Source organism: Pinus tabuliformis, chromosome 9 (genome assembly GCF_031772625.1).
Source record: "Pinus tabuliformis cultivar Carrire ecotype Pingquan chromosome 9, CPIR1, whole genome shotgun sequence".
NCBI lineage: Eukaryota > Viridiplantae > Streptophyta > Pinopsida > Pinales > Pinaceae > Pinus > Pinus tabuliformis.
In genome coordinates this window covers 843,489,436-843,504,714 of record NC_142307.1, presented here as the reverse complement: position 1 = coordinate 843,504,714, position 15,279 = coordinate 843,489,436, and the positions used below count along the sequence as shown (strand labels likewise).

General features: G+C 38.4%; 1 protein-coding gene across 1 annotated transcript in view; it reads left to right on the top strand.

Annotated features, from left to right (window-relative positions):
- LOC149151421 (ras-related protein RABE1c-like) overlaps positions 1 to 14,551 on the top strand; it is a 95,285-nt gene extending 80,734 nt beyond the window's left edge. The window contains exons 6-8 of the mRNA XM_089440012.1: positions 13,594 to 13,656; positions 13,778 to 13,870; positions 14,018 to 14,551. Of these exons, the coding sequence (XP_089296138.1) occupies positions 13,594 to 13,656; positions 13,778 to 13,870; positions 14,018 to 14,101 (240 nt within the window). The 3' untranslated portion in view covers positions 14,102 to 14,551. The remainder of the gene's footprint in view (positions 1 to 13,593; positions 13,657 to 13,777; positions 13,871 to 14,017) is intronic.
- The last annotated feature ends 728 nt before the right edge of the window (positions 14,552 to 15,279 follow it).

Sequence of the window (15,279 nt, the reverse complement as noted above, 5' to 3'; positions counted from 1 at the left end):
GAAGTCTGTGGTATTACATTAACGCTGGCCTGTCTTGGCTACAACTGTAAGTTAACACTGTTGTTAAATGTTGAAGGCCTCTGTTTAGCGATTTCAGCAGTCGAAAACCTAACCTATCTGCGCATCCATCGAGTAACTGTTTGGTCGGTGCTCTCTTTGGGAAGATGAATCGTTAACCGGGCGACTGGAATTGTTCGTCTTGTCAACATCTTAATTTCAGTCGGCGAGATTCGTGTTAGCGCTGTCTCCATCGAATGAATCTCTGGTGCCTCCACGCAGGACAGATGCTGCATTGGTAAAGCTTTGTAATGGTACGAGTCTTCCTACGGTGAAGTGTTGCGCATTAAGTTTTTCAGTGCTTTGACAATTTTAATGAAGTTAAGACTTTTTAGATTTCAATAACATGAAGTTATGAAGCTGGTCGTGGATTGTGAGACTGACAAAGTTCTATGTATTTGAGATTTTGATTTTGAGTTTGTCGGATTGCGGAGGAGATAGAAAAATAATATGCTCGGAGTATCACTCAGCACTACATACCCCTGAGTAAGTTCCTTGAACTTTTCGGCATCTTCGCTCTTGTTGGGATGGTTTTTCATGGCAGCCTTTCTGTATGCTTTCTTTAATTTAGCCTGCGAAGCATCCTTTGGCACTCCCAAGATTTTATAATACCGGGTGCCATCGCTCTTCTTGGAGGCATGAGCTCCGAACATTTTAACTTCCTTTCAACTTCAAATCTAAAATATATAAAAAAAAAGAATCGGCTGAAACACTTCAGGAACAAATTTTTCGAGTCTCCAACACCTTCAGGCAGAATTACAGGCCAAATCGAAGTTCTTTGGCCGTTAGTTAAATCAGAAGAAAATAAATTCTGCCCGTAAAGAGAACGATTCAGCAAGAAGCCCGCAGCCAGGTTATAGACATTAACACTGTTGATAAGTTGAAGACGGTTGAATTTCTTTCCAGATCCATCACCTGAGCTTTTTGTCGTCTGTCTTCTTTCTTCCTTGACATGTAAATGGTGCATAGGCCAATTCCATCAATATGGCCCTATAAATTGTTTCATGCGACAGTTCCATCCATATGGTCCTATAAATTGCTTCTTGCGACAGTTCAATCTAAATGGAAATATGAGATCTAGTATAATCAGCCTGAGGAAAGCTAATATAGGTCGTTGTCGTTAATTGAAGCTGACACAGGGAGGTAGACTTGTTAACATCAATTCAATATATTTCCAAAAAATGCATAGAACAAAGGACGCAAATTTCCAATGACAAGATTAAATGTGGAAAACGTCAGGCTCCAATCAGTGTTGGCTTGATTTCTGTGCATAATACAGATTAAATAGGGAGAACAACAAAAGAATGGGTAACATATGTATATGTGGTTTGGCATACACAGAAGTATGGACAGAGATATTATAAGGTGGTTTTGCATGCAAATTTGTAGAGAGGTAGCATGTACAAGAAAACCAACATATATAGCAGATCAATAATATGCCATGTGATGGGCATATGAGGTACGAATGTGTGGTACCATATGATATGAAAGCATCCTATGCATTGGTCATTTTTCTTGTCGATTCATGCTCCTTATATGGTGTTGATTACTTTATGTTATTTCAAATGTGTTGGAATATGAAGCTTATATAACCAAACACAACTGAAATCGAAAGCCATCACTATTTTTGAAGACAATTGCAATCTGTTGTAAAATCCAATTGTATTGACATATTGCAAGCTAATTGATTTGAAGCCGTTGCCATAAATTTATATAAAAGAGAAATTGGTGTCCATCTTTTCCTCATTGTTTTACCATTTTTTGAGGTTAAAAATGGCTCCAATTGGTGCAATATTAGAGTTAGTGGACAATCTAATACTCTCTACTATGGATAATACAGTCAAAATCACCAAGGATTTTCTCACCGATATTCATAGTTGTTTACAAGATGTACATGAAAAGATTGACTTTTTACAACTTGAATCTCAGCTTCAGCGAGAAGAATTAAAACAGAGGAGTCATCATTCTGAACCTGTTTCTGTTCAGAAGATTGAAACAGACTCCCATAAACAGCAAGACAATAATGTTACAGTTCATTCAAATAAAGCAGCAGTTATACATGCAGATGCAGAAACTCAGTCTGCACTTCCCAAGCCCATCATCAGACCTTGGGAACAACTTGTCCACAACAAGCACGAAACTGGTCTTGGATATGACAAGGACTTGTCCTTTCATATTCCAGATTACGCCAAGCCCATTCAGTTTCAGAGTGTTGGATTCATTCGTGACAATTCACTTGCTCCTCATGACAGTTCAGCTTCAGCTGTTCCAGACTCTGCCTCTCTTCCATAGCAACAACAACAACAACAACATATTGTAAAATGCCAACATTGTGATCGAGTTGGCCATTTGAAAGATCACTGTTTTGATCTTCATCCATGTAAGCACTGTCATAAAACCAGTCATTCTTCACACAGATGCTTCAGAAACAAACGTCCTGCAAGAACAAAGATTCATCTTGGATGGATCGCTTCTTGGCAATGGGCATCAACAGCCAAGAAGATATTCCAAACACATGTCAGAACTTGTTCCAGAGTATTGAACAGTCTTGCAGTTGAGTTTTCTCCATCATCTCACCTTGTATCTGACAGGGGGAGAAATGATGGTCATCTACAAGCTTCAAAGCCACATCAAGCGAGCCTGAGCCACAACCTGCCACACCAGTTTCAGAGTTGTAGCCAGAGACAAAGATGCCCATGAACATGCCTTCAGTTGGCAATCTGGGACACTTCCTCTAGCAGAAGACTTCAGCTTCTTGCCAGTTTTGGAAGAATCCCAGGAACACAATTGAGAACACTTCCTCTAGCAGGAGACTCCAGCTTCTTGCCAGTTTTGGAAGAGTTCCAGGAATTGCATTAAGCATTCCAGAGTTGTTGGTTATCCTTAAACCATCACAGGTTGAGACTTCCCTTTTCAGGTTGAAGTTCTCCCTTTTATGCGAGGTGAGGCCTCCCTTTCATGGTTGAAGGTTTCCCTCTTTAAAACAATAGGATCACTTCCTCTAGCAGAAGACTTCAGTTTCTTGCCAGTTTTGGAAGAGTTCCAGGAACTGCACTAAGCGTTCCAGTGTTGGTGGTCATCCTTAAACCACCGCCCTTTATACCAACATTTCAGAGAGCACATTCAGCCTAGTGCTGCCATGCATTTTTTGCACATTTTGTATTACAACTCTCTTCTTGGACTTATACATAACCCTTTGGATTAAGGGGGGGCATGTTGGACACCTAATCCTAAATGGGTTAGTGTGGAAGTTGAATAGACTAAGTAGTCCAAGAGACCTTGGGATGTGAAACCCAACGGTCACAACAATGTACTATAAATGTATATCAGTTGTTAATAAAAATTGTACTGCATGATTTATCTTTCATATTGTTCTTACTACCCATGTGTGTTTAACAGAATGTAATGAATATGGGCATTTCAAAAGAAATTGTTCGAAATTCAGGAAGGACAACAAGAAGAGAAATGAAAGAAATAAAGCCCATGTCACCGAAGAAGTAGAAGAAACAGTAAAGAAGAAGTCAAAGGGAAGAAGTGAAAGACATTTACTGTGACTACGAAACATCATACACTTAGTTCTTTTCAGTTTGTAGAAAATAGTAGTTATGTTGGAAAGCATCACAGGTATGATAGGATGCATTGTAGCAGTAATTGAGTTGGCATGAAAAGAGATCAGAAATAGAAATTTATATGGTCATCATGATAAAAAGGAAGTAGCCTGTGGCATCTTCATTAGAAGCATAGAAGAATAACTGAAGTTAGATTTGTTGAAGCAAGTCGTCTAGCAATATAGGAGGATAAGGAGTTGTCACACCTCATCATCATTAGAAAGAAGCAATTGTAGAATGAGGATCATCAAGATCCTCGATTGGAATCTTTGTTAAAAGGTTCACCTCTACTTAGAAGAATGTGTCACACATAGATGGTCCACATTCCACCTAGTGTGGGATCCACAAGTTAGAAGAATCATGACATGGTGACAATGAAGTCCAACATGTCAAATTGGTTGAAGTATTTTCATCTTCAAGCAAGGAAAGGAAGCTGCCAAAGGAAGTCTACATGACCACATGAAGGAAGAGGTATATATATACTTGGAAATAAATAAATAAAGTCATGTCATCATATGGTTGTAGATAGAATGGTTAAAATGCTCTATCTCATGAGCATGATGAAAGAAGAGGGAACTTTTCCTTCTGTATGATACATGAAGTCATGAATACAATGTGCCTTGAACTCTTCTACATGATGACATGATATGACCTCATGAAGAATATGAGGTGGTTGGAAACTATGGTTCCTATGATGAAGGAACTATGTATAGAAGATCCTAAGAAAGCAATATGTGAAGAAAGGTGAAAGAAGAGTTCGTGAAAGATGTATCTATAGTCACGTAAGATAAGTGATCAACATCAAATAACAAGAAGGATTTATCATGAAATCTCCATGAAGAAGGTATGAAGACCCTGATATGTATGTTGGAGAAGGAGAACCTTGGTAATGTATGTCTTGGAGATGGATTCATACAGTATGTGAAAGGATGTTGATGTTGCAAGAAGCAGATGTCATGACAAAGGGCCATCATAAAGAGGTAATGTTGATTTGATGTTCATTTTTTATTTTTGAAAGAAAGCATCTGGTTGGGTTGTAACAGGGCTACCGAAAGAGGGTTGTAGAAGTTCATCTACAACTAAGATTGGATGGAAGATCCTGAAAGAAATATGACTTGGAAAAGGTAGCAATATAAAGGATAGCTAGATGATGACAAAAAGGTCACTTTCCAATGAAGAGAAGGATGACATGACTATTGGTTCAACACTATGTTTCGTTGAAGGAAAGTGATGGAGAAGATGGCCAATGCCCTACGAAGAAGTTCTGGAAGAAGATGGCTCCATGATGAAGAAGTTGAAGTTCATCCATGACATGATGATGCAAAAAGGAGCTCTATAAGCAAATGATAATATCATGATCTCTACTGAAGAGAAAGATAATTGTTGTTGTAAACAAGTCCCTAGTTAAGAGGGAGCTTGGGTATATTCCTTTTATAGGAATGAGTAGATCCTCCCTAGTTGAAAGGGAGAGATAAACACATCATGCTTGTCTTCTTTATGAAGAAAGAATGGAGGATTAGGTAAGCATCTGAATTCTAATACTCTTTGAGGATGAGGTAGGGCATCCAATAGGCAAGAGTAGTTGAAGAGAAAATTCCATGAGGACGTGTAAATCCAAAAAGGGAATGGTCCTAGAAGGACATACCTTGTGAACATTCGGATGGAGTATGTGCCTTGATAGACAATGATGAAGGTGTCTATAAATCATTTGTCTCCCCAACATTGTGCTCTAATCTTGTGGAGAGATAGAGCTGTTAGTCAAGGCGTTGCTATATGAAAATGCTGGTTGATATGATGAGATGCATTGATATAAGCTGATAAGATAGCTTATGAGATGTCTTACCAATCCGAATCTTATGAAAATTCTTCAGTATGAGAATGTCCATGCACCTCGTATGTATTATGAATACCTCCCTAGTTAAGAGGGAATGTTGAAATATGTAATTAAGTTTGGTCTTCATAATGACTTATGTAATCATGATTTTATGTATTTGATGTAAAGAGAAAAAGAAAATTAATTATTATTATTTTGTAGCATGGGTTTCATGCTCAAGGCCAATTTATTTATAGGACAAGCACCCATTGAGTGCTTCCAGGGCTTTGTCATAAAGTCTAAGAGTTAAAGAATCATTGTAATATGTAAAAGACCCTATTGGGCATTTTGTATCAAGTCAAAAGTACTTAATTGAGTCAAAGTCATGTCTAGACTCTAAAGACCCTCCAAGATCAAGTCGGCCTCATAAGGGCTATTCGACCCCCACAAGAAGGCTATATATAAGAGGCACTCGACCTCATTTGAGAGATATCAATCAAGCAAGAAGAAATTCGTACAAGGACAAGAAAGAGACCAAGAAGAAGAGCGATGAAGAGAAGGAAGAGAAGATAAGACCAAAGTTTTAGAGTACTGTTTTGGGCTATTCCTACCACATGTGCGAAGATAATTAGGGCATCTTCTAGTTGCAGCAAGACCGAATTGCAGCCACATCAAGGAGCCGAATTTAGTGTCAAAGAGATCAAGTTTGCAAGCTGAATTTCTAAGGAGAAAGTAACAATCCAAGCGAAGGAGAGAGAAGGATAATGCCACCATCCTTTCCCACATGTGCGAGTTAGGATTTTTGTTGTAGAGGCTGAAAATTGCAGACATGAAGCAATGGCCGAAAATTTGAAGTATTGAAGCAGTTTGACTGGCGTTGACTTTGTGGAAGAGAAGCTCATCACAAGAGAGGTTGACTTGGTTTTGGAGGGGTCTTTGTCAAGGGTCTTAGGTCTTGGAATTTGTCATTTGAAGATTATATAAGAAGATAAGAATTCTTGTAGGTTTTCCTCTCAAGAGGAGAGGTTTTAGCCCTTTCTAGCAGCGTATATTTTGTGTCCTCTTGTCTCATTGATCTTCATAGTTTGGTAGCTGTTTGATGATAAGAACACAATAATAATCAAGTAAACGAAAAAGCTAATAACAAGCACATCAAGTTAAGTAAAAGAACATCACAAGCAATTATCAAAGTAAGAGAAATCACCTTAATCTAACTGCCCTTGATTTCTCAACAAGTACCTTAAAGGAGAAGAGAAGCCGTAGTGAATAAAGGCATTTTAAGCCTTGTATCAAGGCTATTACAGTGACAACAAAAAGCCCTAGCCAGAGGGCCGAGGTTGCAGAGTAATAGCACAAGTCCAAATCTATTGTAGAAGGCACCAAAATAAGAAGAGTCTTTGAAGCAAGGAGTTGTAATAGAAGCCCTAGTTTGAGGGCCAAAGTTTCAGAAAAAGGCTTCAAAAGCACCAAGATATATATAGACCAGAAATAGGTTCTAGAACTATTGTTAAAAACAAGCGAGTTAAAGTCATCCACAATTATTTGAAGAAGGATAAGGATGAGTTAGAAGGACTGTAATGATAATTACAGTGTACCCTAACCAGAAGACAAAAGGAGCAACATGCATTTTTAAGTGTCTTGGGATCATTGAAATAAATCTTGAAGGCAGTAGATCGTGATAAAAGTGGAAGTAATCATGCCTTGATTTGTGTGATCAAGATTTTGAGATCTTGAAGGTCTTGTAGCAACTTCCAAGTGATCCTGGAAGTCAAAGGTATGTGGTTCTTAAGGTATGTATATTTGTCTAGCTCAAGATAAAGAAAGGGCGGATAAAGTGATTTGGGTTTCGTAACATGTTTTGTATGGATAGAATCTACGATTCATGAATTTTGCTAGTTTTGGTATCTAGGAACCCTATATGAAACTTGGACTAGAAAACCCTAGTTAAGTGAAAAATCCTAGCCCTAATCTATTTGTTCCCTCATAGAAACCCTAGATCTTGATTTCTATGGTTTGCAAATAATCTAGGGTATATGGTAGACCTTAGTGAGGGTGGAATTGGATGAAATCTAGGATACGACATCAAAACCCTTTCGCTGATGTTTCCAAGAGAAGTGTCAAAGAAGTTCGGGTTTGTATGTAAGAATCCTAGGAGAATATCCTCTAAGGAAAACCATGGAAACCCTAGATCATCAAGATCGTCATCACGCTCTTGTACTTATATATATTTTGCTTGGTTGTACTTGTCGGTGAATGTTCCAGGTACATAATGAAGGAAGCAAAATAAGAAGGATTGATAAGCAAAGCAGTCCTTGTGCTTGCTAATGATGAGCATGATTGAAGGAGGGAATTGTAAGGACCCTAAAGAAATTCATCAAAGGAGTAAGCATGTGTCATTGTGGAATCTTGTTTTAATATGGCATCATAGATAGAAGCATGAGATAGTAGCATTGAATTATTGTATAAGACTTATTTAGTATTGCAAGAATGAGAAATTTGGGACCATTGTGCATAATGTTCATCCATAAATTGTCTAACATTATGTTAGAGGTAGTCATTTTGCCAAGGTGGATCCTCAAGATCCTGTAAGAACCATCACTTTGGGGGTTCTTGGAAAAGGCATTATGAAAAGGTTAGTATATATTCCATATTGTTTGGAAACAATACTCTTAAAGGGATGAAGGAATGCAATTGGTCATGTTGCAGGCTCATTGAAGGATACATATCGCTGGATGACTGTGTGAAAGATTAAGAATGCATGTTTGAAGTAACTTTTGGGTAGGATTCCTATAATCCTATAAGAAAAGTTGGTCATAAATCATGCATGGTGAAGAAAATGATAACTTGGTAATCAAGTTCGATCCTTCGGCACTTTGATGCATGAAGGAAGATTCATGTGGAGATGGATCTTGAGGATGTTGATGATGAGGTGAGTCTGATATTAATAATTATTATTGGTTATTTGGTTAACATATTGTTTTGCTACCTGGAAGAGACAGAAAGGTAGCAGTGTGAGAAGATAACCTGAAGGTCAAAGGAGATCACTTTCATGAGAAAGCTATGATCAACTTGAAGTCTGGAAAGGCTCAATATAATGCCTTCATTAATGATGAGAAGATGAAAGTGTTGTGCAAGATTGATGACCTGGAACCTGTCACAAGATTAAGGGAAGAAGATGGCTCTATGATACTAGGAAGGAAGCAGGCTCAATACGATGAGATGTAGAAGAAAGAGGGAGCCATGCTGTAGCTGAAATTCTTATAAGGACAAGCTAGAGAGCTTGTAGATATGACTTCCCAATTAGAAAGGAAGTCAGGAATCTCCTTTAGATTTGAGAGGGAGTGAAGGAGTCTCCTTGAATAGGAGCAAGGATCTATTCTCATGTTAAAAGGAGAATAGGGATATCCTCTCTAGTTGAGAGGGAGTGATGTTGGACATCACATTTGCATTCTTGTCTTCATGTGTCATGCATTTGACCAAAACTAATAGTGGTAAGTCTAAGTGAAGGCCTTGAAGAAAGAATGGTGGGGGATTGGAATGGATAATCATTTGTGGTTTCCTTGAGGATATAGAATCCAAGAAAGGAAAGATACCGTCACCGACACTCTTTGAGGATGGGACAGGTATCCAAGAGAAGAGTGGTCGAGGAGGACTGATATTCTTTGAGGATTCAAGATTGGAAATCCAAGCTAAGAATAGTCCTAAAAGGACATACTTTGTGGATGTCCGGATGGGGTATGTAGAGGTAGTGCGGTATCACAAGTAAAGCCTCCCTGCATAATGCTCTTGAATGAAGTAGAGCTTGTCTAGTTAGGCCTCAAAGACAATGCTGGTTGATCATATTGTTGATGCTTACAGTTGGCTTATCAATCCGACTCTTCTTATGAGAACCTTTCAAAAGGAGTACCTTCCTTGCACCAGTTGGACAATTATAAATGCCTCCCTAGTTAAGAGGGAGTGTTGGAAAAATGTAACAAGTTTCGGTCTTCATAATTATCATTTGACTTATGGCATAATGTAATTCTTATGTATCTATCGAAATGAGAAAGAAAATGATGTAAACAAAAGAAAATTATTTTGGAGCATCACTTTCATGCTCAAACTATTTGTCATTAGGTCTCCTAGGGTTTACACGAGTAAAAGTGTCATTGTCACTTTGTAAAAGACCCATTCGGGCACTTGTATCAAGAAAACAAAATTATTTTTGTATATAAAAGAGTCTAGAAGACTCCCAAGAGTCAAGTCGGCCTAGTGAGGGCTATTCGAGACCCAAGAAAGACTATATAAAGATGGAAGTTCGAGCCTTTAGAACACACATCAAGCATTCGTATTGTGAATTCAATCTGCAATTGGTAGAAGGCATGCGGAAGTCCAAGTAGGCTAGAAGGGTTTAGTCAAGAAGGAAGAAGACCTAGAAAATGTTCGAAGGTCTGAAATTTTGATTGGATAGCTCACATGTGCGAAAGGTCTAGGGTTTCTAGGCATGCTTCAGGGCCAAAGTTGTAGGAAGATGTTTTGGGTGGCTGGCTTGGTTCTTGGTGGCAGTCATGGTCTAGGGTTTGGTCTTGGAACTCCTTTGAAGTTGATTCTATAAGAAGAGAAGTTCTTTCTGGGTTTTCCCCTTGGAGGGGTTTTGCCCTGGCTTGGAGCCTATATCTTGTGTTCATTTTGTATGGCTGTGATCTTCATTGTTTTGGCACTTATTTGATGATAAGAATATAAGCATAATAATAAAGAAGAAGAACATAATATCACAAATAACTGTCATGGACAAAAAATATGAATTAAACGCTGCCCTAATCTAATTTTCTAACAAGGCCCACACACATCTGTATGCACAAGTTCAAGAATATCCCTCTTTCTTCTATCTGTATGAGTAGGAAACTCTTCCCTAATGCACACCCTTCACATGTTGAATATTCATTCTTTAACAATGGAAGTCCCTCTACTATTCTTTGTTTCTGAAGCAGCAACAAGTCATTATAATTAAGGTGGCCATATCTTTGATGCCAAAGAGCTGTTTTTATATTTGTGGATGCCAATGCTTGATGATCTTGCCTGTTAATATCAAGGTTGTATAAGCCTCCAACTCCCACTCCTCTTGCTATGATTTTGTTGTTGTCCTGTAGATTCTTAATAATACAATGTGATTTAAAGAATTCAACTTTGAGATTCTAATCTGCAATGGTGGACACAGATTAGATTCTTCTTGATTCCAGGGACATATCACCTTTTGTATTTGTCTCACATGGCCATTTGGTAAAGTTACACATACATCACCATAACCTTTGATTTCATGAGATCAATCATCTCCTAGATAGATGTGAGTACCATTATTATTTTCATGATAGGTATCAAACCATTCATTTTTGCATGTCATATGAATTGAAGCACCAAAGTCAATAAACCATGCATTAACATCATCAATTTATGCTGATAAGGCAACATCTGAAATGAATAATTTGAGATTTTTGAGATTATCACTAACTGAGGCTTCTTTATCAACAAAATTGCCTGAATGCCTTCTATGCTTGGACTCATGAAATTTCCTTTTATTGCAATCTTTAGCAAAGTGTCCAGGCTTACCACAATAGAAGCATCCATCCTTCTTCATATAGGTATTTGTCCTTGGTGGTGCTGTGCCTTGATGTGGTTTTGACTGTGACTTTCCTCCTTTGTTCTTTTTCCATGACATTCCTTTGGCTACCAATGCCAAATCTGAACTTTGAGTTCAGCCATTGAGATTCTTCTTTCTTTCCTCTTCTTGTAGGAGAATACTTGTTAATTCATCAAAGGTAGGAGCCTTATCCCTAGTTGAAATTCCAGTGGTAAACATATGAGAATCATCCTATACTCCATTCAAAGTAATTGTTACTAAATCACTGTTGGAAATCTTTTCACCAATAGCACCAAATTTATCAGATTTTTTTTTTGATTCTAGAAAGAAAATCACCAATGCTTTCACTTACCTCCATCTTAATTGAGAAAAACCCGTTCTTTAAAAATAACACTCTATTAGTATTGAGAGTTTCATACAACTTTTTGAGTGTTTCCCAGGTATCTTTTGATGTAGCGCAATCCCTGATGCACGGAAAAATGTTGTCCTTTACGGATATTTGCAAGAGTACCTTGGCCTTGGTCTCTTTGTGCTCCCAATCTTGAATTGAAGCTGCTGGTACTCCCGGTTTGGTTTCATCTCCTGTCACTATTGACCAGGCATTGACTCTTCCAATAACGTCTGCAACTTAAATTTCCAATTTGTATAATTTTCTCCATCTAGCTTTGTGGACTCATTTAAATATGAATACGTTAATGAATTTGCCTTTTTAAAATGTTCCCAATTAATAAAATGCACCAGATCTAAAAAAAATACTCCAGATCTAAATACCAAATATCCCCCAAAAAATTGATTAGAACCAAATCTTTGTAATGCTTAAAAAATGGGCATTTCTGCAGATCCCTAAAAAAAATGCACCAACTTTGGATCAAATGATGCCAGATCTATTTCAACATCAAAAGATTTACCCAATCAAATATATCTGTGTTACTAATATCATCACTGATCTCACCACACTTCCACTGCTTTGATTTCCCCCCCATTTTTTAAATCGTAACCATGCAATAAAAAAGGGTCCAACTTATAAAAAAATAAAAATTCTCTTAAATGCAACAACCTCCTGACTCTTGCAAAAGATTTCTTAGAGATTTCTCAGACATTAAACAACAAATACAACTTCATAATATCAGCATATGTGTCTGAGTTCCGTTTCAGCTTCACTCAACCTTGCTATTTGCAATGGCCTTACCTGCATTCTTATTCCCTGGCGGCAGAGCCACCACGACTTCCAGCCATTTAACAATTGCGGGGCTAAGCCGGGCGGTGTGCTGCAACCCTGTTTGATCACCATTAACATGATCTTTCCCGTCATCCGTGCTGAATTTATGTGTTCTGTTATGCTCCTTCAAATCGGATCTCTGTTATCCTCCGATGTCATTTGGTGGTCCCCAAAAGAACTTTCTCCTTGCGACAGCAACCTAATTTCCTGTGGCTGCTAGTGAACGGAAACGGTGTCTTAAGCTGAAAGGTTGTGTATTGCGATGGTTGCGGATTGTAAAATTGGTGGCAGATACTCACACCGGCACCTATGGTTCATGGTGGCAGCAGATGCTTGCAGAAAGCAACTCGGTAAACACTCAACAACATGATTTTTACACAATAAAACATCAACTCTCTCACTCAGATCTGACTTTCATGCAGTCGTCACGATCATCACAATCTGCTTTGGTTTCCACTCTATGAAGAGATTTATACTGGCTCTGATACCAACTTAAACAAATAAGGATCACAGAGAATTGATAAAATGAGTTTTATATTAATTCAGGCCTGGGCCTGCTCACACCAAATACATGACAATGTGTCCCATTATATAGTGATGGGATCAATTGACTTGATAGACATAACAACCTGGACGATAAAGACTCTGACTCAGCTACAACTCACGTAGGAAAACAACAGCTTCTAGAACAACGCTTCGAAACTCACACAAATCTAGAACATTCATTTCTCTATTATCTCCAAGTTGAGCTTGCCTTTGATTAAGACTTGCTAGTTCTTTTAATCCTAGATGGCCATAGATTTGTGCGAGAGCCAAATTCTAGTGAGATGACCAATCAAGCCTCTTTCAGGTAAAGCGAGAGCCATGTTCTGAGAGGAGACAGGAAGATGAACCTCAGGGATAACAAGTTCCTTGACAAAGAATGATGGCTGAGACTTCGTGGCTTTCCTAGGGCTGGAAATGAGGGAAAGAAAGGCCAAGGCCACACTGCATTTGGAAGGGGAGAGGACCCCCCTCTAGGGTCTGGATTCATGGTAGGCAGCTACAGAATGTGAACTGCAAATTGCAGAATCACACAAACCCTAGCAGCGTAAAGTCTACCTTCTCAGGAGTTGCCCTAAGTCTGTTAGCTCCTCACCTCACCCATGGTAGGTTTATCATTCTCATTGGAGTGTTTTATTATGATTCTTTCATCCTTATTTGTTCAACTTTCTTATTCTATTTCAGATTTTGATCTCATTTTCATGGAACTAAAACTCATTAGTGTGGTCATGATTAGGCTGTTCCCACAGCACGGGGTCAAGCACTTGCAGATGAGTATGGCATCAAGTTCTTTGAGACTGTAAGTTCTAGTTATATGCGTGGCATTCTCAGAATTTCCATTGAGCATGGTTTTTACTTGTTATCTCGTCTCATACTCATTAGTTCTGCGTGGTTAATATAAATTTCTGTTGATGGTACAGAGTGCAAAAACAAACTTGAATGTTGAGCAGGTTTTCTTTGCTATTGGAAGGGATATAAAACAAAGGCTTGTAGAAAGTGAGTCAAGGGTTGAGGTGAGCTTCCTAATACTACCATCTTAATTTATTCAAATACTGCGTTTTTTTTATGTTGTGGGTGGTGGGGTGTGTGAGAATGGCATGGCTTTATGTGAGAGCAAGCCAAGCTCAGGCAAAGAGTGACTGGAGTGTGGTTTCTTGCAGCCAAATACAATAAAACTGGACAAACCAGATCAAGCGAAAGGTTCAGAAAATGCTCCACAGAAATCAAATTGCTGCAGTTCTTGAATTTGTAATGTCTTAGAAGGATCAACCAATGGGTTATTTTCTGGTTCGTTCTAGTGAACTGTGTTTTGATCAAGTTGCTTAGTATTCTTCTAGCAATGATTGTCTGAAAACAATGTGGATGATGTTCTAATTAAAAGGATCATTCACGAGTTGCCTATTCTTTTTCAAGGTTAGTCTGCTGTGTGTTTTGTGGTGAATTCTTTGGAGGACTCGATCCTGTGAGCCAAATTTGGTGTGGCACACAATTTGATGACCTGGACTATGTCAACTCCTCTATAGATTTTTTTGTGGACTTGCACCAGGTATTATTAACTTTTTCCTCGGTGTGATCTGGGGCAGTCAAATCACATGTTGAAAACTAATTAGTTCCTCTGCATTACAGGCTAAACTATATATATGTGTGCCTGGCTCTGGTAATAGATATTTTTGTCCAACAGCGAAATTGATATACGTGCATGCTTCTTTGTATTAAGAAATAAGTTCAGTCAGCTGATTGTTAAGTTTTTGGGTTTGTAAGCCTTTTGAGCTGGCTGTCATTTGCCATCTCCTCTTCGCTTGGAATACTGGACCATGTTAATAACTGGTGAGATCCAGATTACAGAAATTATTTAAACAACCAAGACAGCAAGGTGCATCACCTAAATTAAGTTGTTTGAAAGGTGTAGTGGCAATTGCAGGTTCAAGCTCTTGAAATACCTGGAATTCACAATCTGTCTACGACATAGACACCTATATACCAGAAACAGGAAACAGGAAATGAAATGGGAATCGGGCTCTAAGGTGTATAAGAAACTTTTTTGGGTTATGGCCCTATAGTGTTTCAGGTTACCCAAGAATCCATGGCATGATACATTCGCAAAATATGCAAGATTAATTAAACTTTAACCATCATAATACGAAACACTACAAAGCACTCAAATACTCGAATTTCTATAAGGATGTATCATATAATAAATCCATGACTTAGTATATTTTGGTCATTACCCGCGGCCTGAATTTATTGTGATGACAGCCTACGCAACTATGCTTGTTAACCTACAATTCTTGCACATTTGGACCTAATAAAATCGCCAAGAGGAGGCCTGAAACTGGCCTCGAAATGAGATAGGCGTTCGGCGACCGTCAGAAACTGGATAGCCCTGCCTGGGATGGCTGTGTCTGTTTTAGTGCCATTTCTG